Raw genomic sequence first — 13,276 nt, 5'->3', positions numbered from 1 at the left:
TAAACCTGAAATTGAATATTATGAGAATAATGTTAAGAGTTGTTTTGTATTCTGTCATTATAGTGTGGCTGAAGGAATTGCATTATTCAAAAGAAACCAAGAATTAGAAGCAATGCAGATGTTTAATAAAGCTCTTCAGATAGATCCTAACAACGTAGAAGCTCTTGTTGCTCGAGGTGCTTTGTAAGTATAGGAAATAATCAGGACTTGTTAAATATTTTATTTTTTCGTTAGTTTTAGTATTTTTGATTTACAAATTTATATAAAAAAAAAGGAAAGAAATGACACTTTCTCAAAAAATTGCTCAGCTATAAAATACAATGTCTAACTTGGATTCTGACATTGCAAACAAGTTACTTGATCTCAGTAAGCAAACATGCAGTCTTTATATTTACACACAGAGGCATGGCTGTGTTGTTGAGAAGTTTGCTTCACTGCCACATGGTTTTGTTTTCAGTCCCTCTTGGCATGGCACCTTGGGCAGGTGTTTTCTACTACAGCCTTGGGCTGACCAAAGCCTTATGAGTGGATTTGGTAGATGGAAACTGAATGTATACATGTGTGTCTGTGTGTTTTTGTCACCAGTTGCTTTTAAGGCAGTGTGGTGGGAAATTTTTTTGTCAGTTTCTCCTGTCACCAAATAATCAGGGTACTTCATGTGTTTGAAGCCTTGTGGAGAAAAAGTGATACCTTATTTGGAAACAGATGAGAGTTAGCATCAGGAAGGGTATCCAGCTATAAAACAATGTCTCAACATATTTGTGCAACCCATTCATGCATGGCAAAACAATCATATAACACAAACTCACTACTGTCTATAAGTTTATTTCTTTTTTGTCTCTATATTTTCTTGCTAAGATAAGTGGAGATTTTTTCCCCTATTATCTAAATACTGTTAACCACCTACCAGCTGTGAAGTAGGAGTAGGTCTGGGTTTTTCTCATTTAGGAGAACCAGAGGAAGTGAAGTGATTGTTAAGAAAAGCTGTAAAAATTATCAATTCACCCTTGTGTGGAGAGGGGAGAGAAAAAAATTCATCCTAATCAAAACTGACTGAATTTAATTTGCCTCTAAAATTTTCCTACAGTAGTTTTATTAGTTTGAAAATTGTATTTTTGTATTTAAATGGAGTATAATGTATTCATTAATATCTGTTATTTTATATATATATATATATATATATATTTGAAGAAAAGCAACAAAAATTCATTAGGTTATAGCAGTACGTACGTTTCATACAAACTTCATTTATTTATGTAGTGAGAACACCACATAAGATGTGCAATGAAAATGTACTCCTCAGCTGCATAATGGACTAGACTGTTGATTAACAGCCCAGTCAAGATGGTATTTTCTTCATCTCCTACTCTTGTTTTTGCACACATTTTTCTAAAATGAACTTCCATTATGCAGCTGAGGAGTACATTTTCATTGCACATTTTATGTGGTGTTCTCACTACATAAATAAATGAAGTTTGTACGAAACGTACGTACTGCTATAACCTAATGAATTTTTGTTGCTTTTCTTCAAATTTTATTCACAAAATCTCCTGATTTTGTTTTTGGTTTTTATCCTACCAAATTCTGGTGCCTCAAACATTTTAAGTACCACATTTAATCTTTTGATTAAATCTCTCTCTCTCTCTCTCTCTATATATATATATATATATATATATATATATATATATACACACACACACACATATATATGTATATATATATATATATCAAACAATTATAAAGCGTATAGAGACTGGCACATCAACAAATCTTTCTTTTAATTTTTACTATTGGTCATACAGTGCAACTGTAAAATTAAAAGAAAAAATTGATGACTTATCAGTCTCCATATTCTTTATAATTGTTTGAGATATACACTCTTGATCATATTCATAATCCAGGGAAGTGAATCCAGAGTTACCTGTCAGAAGAATTATAGTGTGATTGCTAACACTAAGTGATCATTTATGAAGTTAGCCATAACCTGGAGTATGCCTGAGAGCTACCATGGTTTTTATCTGGATAATTTTATCCTGATACACTCGCATTATATATATATATATATATATATATATATATATATATACTTTCTCACATACACACACACATTAGATTCTGCTATATTTATATATTTATGTTGTAACTTGTAATCTTTCAGATATGCTAATAATGAAAATTACAAAAGAGCTATTGAAGACTTTGAAGGAGCTTATTCCACAAATCCTCGCCATCAAAATGCCTGCAAATATCTTTGTCAAACACTTGTAGCTCATGGGAAAATGTAAGCTTTTTTTTTCTATGAGGTTGAGTCAAAAAATAATGCCATTTTGTTTAGGACAGGTATAATTACCAACACAGGAACATGTTATCATACATCAAAATGAAGCTGGTCCACTGTGGATCACATCCCTACTTCTCAACATAGTCACCGTTTCCCTCAATAGCAATGGTCCACCTTCGAATGAGAGCATCTATCCCTGCCCCGTAAAATTCTGTTGACTGTTCTTTGAGCCACTATTTAACTACAGTTTTCACTTCCTCATCACTGGAATAATGTTTGCCTCTCAAACCTTCTTTTGTGGCACCAAAGAGATGATAGTCTGAAAGTGCTAAATCTGGTGAGTGTGGAGGTATTGAAGAAGTGGCTCAAAGAACAGTCAACAATTTTACAGAGCAGAGATACATGCTCTCATTCGAAGGTGGAACATTGCTATTGAGAGAAAGGGTGATTATGTTGAGAAGTAGGGATGTGATCCACAGAGGACCAGCTTCATTTTGATGCATGATACATGTTCCTGTGTTGGTAATTATACCTGTCCTAAACAAAATGGCATTAGTTTTTGACTCACCCTAGTATTTTTATTTTATAAGTATAAGTAATTTTAATATAATTTTGTTTGATTTTATTATTTGTATTTTTTAATTAAATTTGTCTTTATCAATTTAACGAAAGATGTAAGCATATATTAAACAAATTATTTATTAATTCTTTATAAACAAAATAATGAGTTGTATTTTTTTAAATCAAAATTGTAATTAAAATAAAATTTTAAATATATATATATATATATATATATATATATATATATATACATATATATATATATATATATATATACATACATATATATATATATATATATATACATACATATATATATATATATATATATATATATGTATGTATGTATATATATATATATATATATATATATATATATATATATATATATATACATACATACATATATATATATATATATATATATATATATACACATACATATATATATATATATATATATATATATATATATATATATATACACATACATATATATATATATATATATATATATATATATATATATATACACATACATATATATATATATATATATATATATATATATATACATACATATATATATATATATATATATATATATATATATATATATATATATACACATACATACATATATATATATATATATATATATATATATATATATATATATATATGTGTGTGTGTGTGTGTGTGTTGAAATGAAAATATTTTGAGAGATAAAAAGGGGTAAATAACTATGATTCTGTTTCATCTAATTATATTTGCAATGTTGCCTGAACTGTTTATCTTTCACAACTGTGATGATTTTATTTGCTAGCCTGGAAGAACAGAATAAAGCAGATGAAGCAGAGTACTACTATAAGCGGGTACTCCAAGTGGATCCACTCAATACAGATGCCAGTCGTTATATGCGGCATATTTTGTTTAAGACAAAGGTTAGAAAATTTGTTAAAGCAAAAAACATTTTGAATAACATCTGCATATATTTAACTTTTAGGTTAAGAATTTCCATGAGGTATTTGATTACAAAAAAAAAAAAAAAAACGAAATATAATTTGTTGCAAGTTAAGTGATTAGTGCAGATAAATTATTGGTAAAGAATTTATGGTGAAATAGATAATGACAATGATGGTGCTAATTATTATTATTATTATATAAGACAGTGAGCTGGAAGAATAATTAGCATACTGGGCAAAATGCTTAGTGGCATTTCATCTGTCTTTATATTCTGAGTTCAAATTCCACTGAGGTTGACTTCACCTTTCATCTTTTCAGGGTTGATAAAATAAGTGCCAGTTGATCACTGGGATCAATATAATCAATTTGCCCCTTCCTTTGAAATTGCTGGCCTTGTGCCAAAATTTGAAACAATTATTATTATTATTATTATTATTATCATCATCATCATTTTTATTGTTGTTGTTATTGCTGCTGCTGCTGCAGTGAGCTGGTAGAATTGTTAGTATGCCAGACAAAATGCTTAGAGATTTCTGATAACCAAATTTCATTCAATACCATCAAAATATATATTCTACACATCATCATCATCACTTAATGTCTGTCTTTCATGCTGTGTCTTCATTTATTAACAATATTACATTCCCTACAAATGTTAGGCTTTATGGTCTCTGTTAATCTTTCATAGAAACTAGACATATTATATAACCAAGACTACATGACAGAGGATGGTTTTCTATGCACAGAGTTTACTACTGTTCACAGTATGGAAGAAGTATGTTCTCTACTAAAATAGACGTAATCCATCATCATGTATGTTTTTTTAAGACAACTATTCTCTACCTGTTAAACTACAACTATTCATTCACCATTGAGTTATGAGGTTCTGTTTCTGCTGTAACCACTGCCTGTCAGTTTCTTTCCATCTAAGCCCACTTGGTTCATTCATCTCACCGCCTCATGTCATCTTTAGTTCTTCTCTGAAACATGTACCTCTCTGGGTCTGCTTCACTGTCTACATTTTCCTTTTAACAATTATCCGAAAGAGTTGATTGCAGTAATCTCACATTATTATTTCCGCCTTTGGATTGCATGGATAAGAGAATTAGTGTTCTTCTTTAGACAGACTAGTAAAAAAGATATTGGTTTCAAATTTTGGCACAAAGCCAGAAGGTTTGCAGGAGGAGCTAAGTCAATTAAATCAACCCCAATGTTCAACTGGTACTTATTTTATTGACCCCAAAAGGATGAAAGACAAAGTTGATACCAATGGAATTTGAACTCAGAACATATAGACAGACAAAATGCTACTAAGCATTTCACCCAACATTCTAGCAATTCTGCCAGCTTGCTCTCCCAGTAAAAAACTATTGTCATTGGAAATGTTTCCCTTGCATTTATTAATTAATAATCAACATCATGTTCTCAACTTCCTTTCACTTTATTTTGCTCATTTGCTTAGCATATCCAATGGGTTTTACATCTGCCCATCTGCTGCAGATTCTCTTTTAATTACAAAGGATTATCTGCAACTATTATTTTCTTTTTGTGATGAATAGTATAACACTAAACATACTTTGATTAATTGCTTGCAGGCTGATCCTAATTCCACTCCAGCTGGCCGTAATATAGAATCTTCTTCCTCAAGACATAGAAATTCATCCCACTTGGATAGTATGGAAGGAAGCTTTTCACAACATAAATCTAAACTAGATAAATCTGGACATTCCTACAAGAGGGTTGTTGTCTCTGACAAATATCAACATTATAGGTAAATAGATTATAGTTTAGTGAGAGTGCTATGAATTAATGTGTGTGTATGTATGTGTGTGTGTGTATACACACACACACACACACACACACACATATATATATATGTGTGAGTGTGTGTGTGTGTGTGTGTGTGTATTACCATCATCATCATTTAATGTCCATTGTCTATGCTGGCATGGGTTGGATGGTTCGACCAGGGCTGGTAAGCTGAGAGGCTGCATCTGACTTCAATCTGATTTGGCATGGTCTCTATGCCAAATCAGACTGGAGTCTGTGTATATCATCATCATCATCATCATCGTTTAACGTCCGCTTTCCATGCTAGCATGGGTTGGACGATTTGACTGAGGACTGGTGAAATCGGATGGCAACACCAGGCTCCAATCTAATTTGGCAGAGTTTCTACAGCTGGATGCCCTTCCTAACGCCAACCACTCAGAGAGTGTAGTGGGTGCTTTTACGTGTCACCCACACGAAAACGGCCACGCTCGAAATGGTGTCTTTTATGTGCCACCCGCACAAGCCAGTCCAGGGGCACTGGCAACGATCTTGCTCGAAAATCCTACGGGAGCCAGTCAGGCGGTACTGGCAATGGCCACGCTCAAAATGGTATATGTATATATATTTATGTTTGTATATATGTATAATGCATATATACATATATCATCATCATCATCATCATTGTTTGACGTCTGCTTTCCATGCTAGCATGAGTTCGACGATTTGACTGAGGACTGGCAAGCCAGAAGGCTGCACCAGGCTCCAATCTGATCTGGCAGAGTTTCTACAGCTGGATGCCCTTCCTAACGCCAACCACTCCATGAGTGTAGTGGGTGCTTTTACGTGCCACTGGCACAGATTGTTTGAAGTGGTGTACAGGTTTTATATATTAAGAAAACAGAAGTAATCAGAATTTTGAATAATTATTTTGTGCTTTCATCTTGTTTCAGAAATTCATCAGAAATGATTTTTTCACAGAAAATTTATGCCTTTTATGTATGTGAGTCGAAAAATTTTAGCCATCCCTGAAAAAGATACCTTTCTCTCTTTTTCTTTCGTTTTTATCCCTTTAACCAAACTTCCAATTACTTAACCACATGCTCACACACACATACATTCACACACACACACACACACTTAAAAACATTCTCTTCCAATTCAACTCCAGACATTTTCAACTAACTCACATATATATAAAAGGTATGAATTTTCTGTTAAAGCATCATTCCTGATGAATCTTTGAAATGAAATGAAAGTGAAAAACAATCTCCTTTTTCTGAATATATCTATATATATATATATATATATATATATATATATATATATATATATATATAGATATATTCTTTTACTTGTTTCAGTCATTTGACTGCAGCCATGCTGGCGCACTGCATTTAGTTGAACAAATTGAACCCAGGACTTATTCTTTGTGAGCCTAATACTTATCCTATCAGTCTCTTTTGCCAAACTGCTAAGTTACGAGAATGTAAACACACCAACATCAGTTGTCAAGCGATGGTCGGGGAAAAACACACACACACATATATACGACAGGCTTCTTTCAGTTTCCATCTACTAAATCCACTCACAAGGCTTTGGTCGGCCAGAGGCTATAGTAGAAGACACTGGCCAAAGGTGCCACGCAGTGAGACTGAACCCGGAACCATGGGGTTAGGAAGCAAGCTTCTTACCACACAGCCACGCTGCACCTGTGTATATGTATATTGTAGACATGTATGAATGCATAGTTATTTTTCAATCTGATTTTCATAATCTTTTTTTTTTTTTTTGTCAGAAAAGATCACAAGTACCATGATGGCTCAGCTTCTGATGCATCCTCTTCACATTCTTTAAATCTGAATCCATCAAGAATGCATCGTTCTCTTGATGTCGACTCCCATAAATCCCAGCATAGTCGCCACTCAGAGACACATAATGAGAGTCGCTCCGAAACTCGTGATTCCCACTTTTCTGATAGTCAAACAATCTCTGAATTCAGCCATAGCCATTGGGAACGGCATAGCTCACCTGGGAAAAGCTATAAGATAAATCCAGAAACCAGGTTAGTGCACAATAAGTCAATCCGTGACAGACGGAGTAGGACTAATTCTAAATCTCCTGACTATTCAGTATGGGATGGAAAGTTATCTCGAGATAATTCTCCACATAGTTATGACTCTGTGCCCTCCACCTATAGAAAACCTTCATCTAACATCAGTGATCATTTGAACAGGACTAAAATCAGATCGCAGAGTCAAGAGTTCAAAGAGATTTATATCAACCGAGAAAGATCTCATAGATTTCCTCCAAATGAGGAGAGCCATTCCAAGTCAAAAAAGACATTACAAGAAGTCATTTTTGATGATAATTATCAATCTATGTGTAAATACAGCTGTTTAAATTTTAAAGAGTGTTATGATGACAGCCAAGACAGGAAAAGTAACTATAGGGTGAAGAGCCGATCACCTAGCAATGACAGCAAAAAGTCAAATAAACATTTAACATCTCATCAACACGTAGAATCAAGTAAAAGAAGACAGTTGAAGGATCTTCATGGTAAGCAAGCTGTTGAGGAATCCTACTCAATGAAAGGTGGAAAGGATTCTGACTTTTATTTCACACATGATAATAAATTAGACAGGAAACGAAGTCTGAGTCGGGATAGAAAACACAAGTCTAATGAGCCAGCTCGTAAATATGCCAGGAAACATTCACCAACTGCAAGTCTCCCTGAACTGAATCGCGATGATGATGGTAACCAAAAATTCAAACTACCAGACATTGTTGAAAGTACCCGTAGTCATAGGAGAAGTGTGTGTATTGAACCACGGCAGAAACACATACATTCAGTGAATAAAAAATCTAATTCTAATAGCAAACATCAAAGTCCAAAGGAATCCAGCAGTCTTGATACTAATGTAAAGCAGCCTTTGCAAAGGAAAGGAAAATGTGGCAGACACAGAAGTAGTTCTACTGATTCTTCTTCATCTTCATCATCGTCATCATCATCATCATCATCTTCATCATCGTCGTCATCATCATCATCATCCACATCTTCATCTTCTACCTCATCCCCTTCATCAAATACTTCTTCATCTAGTTCTAGTTCTGCTTCTTCAGATAGAACTCGAGATAAATTGAAGAGATCTTTAGATAATCATTCAGTTTTTAATTTAAAATATAAACATAATGACAGTTGTGATGAATCAAAGAGTTATCAATCAAAGAAATGTGTTTTGGATTCTGAAACAACTGCAAAACGTTTACGAAAGACTGAAAAACTTAAAGAAGAAGAGATAGTGTCTGAGAAAAAATTATCCAAGTCTGAGGATAAAGACTATAAAAGTCAAAGATCAAGCTATAGTAGGAGTTCCAAACAGACAAAGTCTCATGAAGATGATAAGAATGATTTTAGACGTAGAAAAGAAGAAACTAATTCTAGACCATCTGAGTCTAGTTCAAAGGGATGTTACATTCCAAAATCTAATAAAGAAGACTCTAGCTCTCATGCTTATTACCATCAATCAGCTACTGGAAAGAGTCCATCAGGTTCAGATAAATTAGCAGGTTCATCTTCTAGAATTAATGATTCTGTTGATAAATTTCTAGAAGCTGACAGGAAATTTATGGATAGGAAAAATTTGTTTCAAGATTCAGAATCTAGTGGTAAAACACTAGATACTGAAACTTTGAAGTTAGAAAATGAGAAAAAAATTTCAGAAACTGATAGATGTTCAAGGTTTGTAAAATGTTCTTCAGATGAAGTAAGAACTATAGATGATAATGAAAATACTGAATTTAAAGACACTGTTACTTTAAGTATTGGTGAAGACAATCGGAAACGTAGAAATATTGCATCAAAACAAATCAATTTTGAGACTTCTAACTCTGTTTCTAAAGTTTCTCTACTGGGCAATTGTGATGAAAGTGACTGTAATCAATCAGTACAGAAAGTTAAATATATGTCACAAATTACTGAGGAATGTCCAGAAACAACATTTGTAAAATCTGATAGATGCTTTGAGAATATGGGAATGAATAGTTCTAGTAAATCCTGTTCAGAAAATGAAACTAGTTTACTGACTAATGAAGATAAACAACAGCCACCTTTACCTACTTGTGTATCACCTCCACCTCTTCCACCATTTCCTGAACAACAGTCTCCTTTACTGTTACCTCCACTTCCTTCTTCTCCTTTGATTGAGACAGCGGAAAAGAAAGATTCAAAGTTATGCAGACACAATGAAGAGGTTGAAGAACAAGATGAAAGTGTTTCAGAAATGATCTCTAATAGTAATACTACTCAAAGAGAGCAGATATTTGATGGAGAGAAAGAAATGAAAGAGGTGGGTGGAAAGCAGATTTATGAAGATGAAAATAATGACACTATAAAAATGTTTCAGTCAACAGAAACTCTTGATGAATTGGAGAGTTTCTTAAGTCAATTGAAGGAGAAAAAGAAACAACAAATGATGGCAGAAGGTAAGGTATCAAAATGGAGAAAATTGTGAATAAAGAAAGAAGCCTTTTTTTTTAATGTAAATAAGCTTCTACAAAGGAAAAACTGTTGGTCATTGTGGTTTTCTCTCCCATTTTAATTTTCAATAGTCTAAGTTACTGCCTGAATCTGATATAAATCACCAGCTTCATCCTATCCATTATTGTTGAAGAGAGAAGCATCTTGTAAAAAGCCTCAGAATATTAGTATTATTAGAACTACGAAATGTTTCTCCATGCTCTGGCACTGGCATTTATTGGAAGTTGGTATTCTTTCACATGGACAATTTTTATCTGAAATAGCTTACTTTTCATTCTTTGTTCCTTGGCAGACTGTTGTCCCCCACCATTTCTCTCACTTTGTAAATCTATCTTGTTGTTCACAGCTGTGCAGCACATGGTTGTTCTCTGTGAATGTACGCTAATCATTTCAATTATCAGGTTTTTTGTCCCTGAGGGATTTGATTTGATTAAATTATCTTTTCCTATGGACTTCAGTCTTTTTTAATTATTTTTTTTCTATTTTTTTTCCTATATGCACTCACTAAGTACACTCCTTAAATATAAAAACAAGATTAAGTATGGGGACAGTGACAAAAAGAAGACCAATAGTCTTGATAAGAGTGAACCATAAGTAATTTTAACAACTGAGATATATTCTTGTTAGATGAATTTGGATTATTTTGATGGTATCTATTGAAATGTTCTTTGAAATATTCCACTTCAATTTGGAAATTTTATGAATCTGAGACTGATTTTTGAAAATTAACTGATTAGCATTGTGTTATAAAAAGTGCTCCCTTCAGTAATGCCTTACAAAACAGGATACTATGGTGTAATTATATGGATGTCAGAATTTATAAGAGAATCAAAGAAGAATTTATCACTCTCGATAAATGTTTTACTAAATTACCATCTAACACCAGCAGTATTTTAAGAAAAAAAAAAGATTTCATTTCTAAGAACATTATGTATGTATGTATATATATATATATATATATATATATATATATATTACAATAGTTGCATGAGAGGGAAAATGAATTTGTAACAAACAATTGTTTCTACAATTAGATACCTTTCCTACTCAATTGTGAAGTAGGGACAGGAGTAAACTAATAGAACCAAACATTATATGCCTTATTGGAGGGTACTTCCTAAATGGTTGAAGTAGTAAGATATAGTTTAATATGTCAACCACAGTTACTGTGCCTCATGAGCTTATATATGTTGAAAAAGAAATAACAAATACTGAACAAGTTATGAAACGAAATTCTAAAATTAGACTATTGTGCTTAACAAAATTTGCTCAGTCTGTCAAATTATATGAGAACAGAATAATAGATGTGCTCACTTGCAGTATTTGATACTTATTTATAAAGGTGTCTTAGATATATGTTTAGTGGGTTCATATTGTTGGGTAGTATTTCTAGAAAATTAGAAAATAAAATAAAATACACAAGAAAGGAATAGAATAAAAATATTGCTAACCACATATCGTTTATTTTAGCTTGAAACCAACTGAGAATTGTTGGCCTCTATTTAACAAAAACAAAATAACAACAAAAAATAAACAAACAAAAATTTGCTACAATTAACAAATACAAGAGATCTTTATGATGAAAATTGATAAAAATCATAAATTAAGGAGGCAAAATCTGAAGTTGAAGTAAATGAGTATTTGCCAGCATTTATAAAGAAAATTATTTTTTAAAAAGATGTTTATCAATAGAGAAATGAGTGAAGCTGGAAGTACAACTCCAAAATTTTCTATGATCATTAATGAAGTGTTTTAGAATTAAGTATAGTAGTATTTTCAGCCAGTTTTAACTTTAAAATGTGTCTGAGCAGTACACTTATTCTAACCCCAGACAAATTAATAAACTAAACTCCTTTATATATTATTCTAATGTGGAGGAACAAAGCTCAGTGATTTTATTGTCTTTATAAATTGCAACAGAATTAGTCTGGCTTGATGGTTTTAATATCTTTATAGTTCTTAGCTTTATTTTCCATTTAAACTGTTTCTTAAAAAAGTTACACTTACCTAAGTAGTAGAACTCTTAGTAATCAGAGTGAAGGAATGAATATATATATATATATATATATATATATATATATATATGCACACACACACACACACACACACACAAGTGAGTAAACAAATGAAAGAAAGTGGCACTCAATACATTTTGTATGAATTTCATGGTTTTTGATAACAGTTTGACTCAGCAGCATATGACTTTAAGTTTCATGGGTGCGTAGAAAAACCTATCTCATAAAAAATCAGAAGATTTCTAATGAGATAGGTTCATCCTAGATGCCCACAAAATTTTAAGTCCTATGGAGCTGAGGTAAACTGTTATCAAAATATATACACACAGGTACTCACAGACACATGTACAGAGAGAGACAAATTTAAGTTGATACTTTAAATTATGTACAAAGAAGCTTAAAAAACAAAGTGCAAGATATGTATTGGCAAGAGAAATTGTATAACAACATAATATGGGAAGAAAGAGAATGAGTAGAGATGAGTGTCATTAGACATTAAAGTATTTCTATTGGAAATGCAAAACATATATTGTTAAAAAATATTTTTATTTTAAGAATATTGCCTTCAAGTCTAAGCATAATAAAAACAAAGAACAACTTGTAATTTTTGATTCTATTAAAAAATGATAAAAAATGCTTTTTTTTTTTTTGATTAATTGGATTCAAAGGAGAATTAAATGCATACTTTATCTTAAAAAATATTTATTATCTTCATACAGAGCATTGAGCAGGGTGTGGTGGGGTTTGGGGCAAAGAGGTTTATTGATATAAGTAAAAAATAAAATAAAATAAAGTTTGATATGTTGAAACAAATATGGAATGTGTGGTTTTGAATGGCCACTGAGTAGTATATTGTGCAAACATTTTTTCTGTATGTTGATGTAGGCTAGACAGAAGACTTTAGATGTTCTGAGTTTCAAATATAAAATGCTGCAGCATTAAACCAGTGAAAAACTATGAAATCTGGAAAATAATAGTAGTAGTAATAGTAGTATATAGAAATTGAAAAATAAAAAAAATGCTAGTATGCTAGAGGTTTAAACTGAACTCTGTACTAAGACTATTTCACATAACTGTTTAGCTTCTTTTATTTTGATCACTTACCATTATTGTTCAATAATAATAATAAAACAACTTATAACA

The 13,276-nt window shown here is 32.1% G+C and overlaps 1 protein-coding gene across 4 annotated transcripts in view; it reads left to right on the top strand.

Moving 5' to 3' along the window:
• LOC106882663 (uncharacterized) overlaps nt 1–10,570 on the top strand; it is an 82,824-nt gene extending 72,254 nt beyond the window's left edge. For all 4 annotated transcript variants that reach the window (XM_014933419.2, XM_089349097.1, XM_014933421.3 and 1 more), the window contains 5 exons: nt 64–183; nt 2,159–2,281; nt 3,669–3,786; nt 5,404–5,579; nt 7,377–10,570. In XM_014933419.2, the coding sequence (XP_014788905.1) occupies nt 64–183; nt 2,159–2,281; nt 3,669–3,786; nt 5,404–5,579; nt 7,377–10,092 (3,253 nt within the window). In that variant the 3' untranslated portion in view covers nt 10,093–10,570. The remainder of the gene's footprint in view (nt 1–63; nt 184–2,158; nt 2,282–3,668; nt 3,787–5,403; nt 5,580–7,376) is intronic.
• The last annotated feature ends 2,706 nt before the right edge of the window (nt 10,571–13,276 follow it).

The sequence above is a fragment of the Octopus bimaculoides genome, chromosome 3, assembly GCF_046866305.1.
Source record: "Octopus bimaculoides isolate indiv1 chromosome 3, ASM4686630v1, whole genome shotgun sequence".
NCBI lineage: Eukaryota > Metazoa > Mollusca > Cephalopoda > Octopoda > Octopodidae > Octopus > Octopus bimaculoides.
The sequence above is the reverse complement of the archived record's forward strand: the minus strand, read 5'-3'. Positions and strand labels throughout refer to the sequence as shown.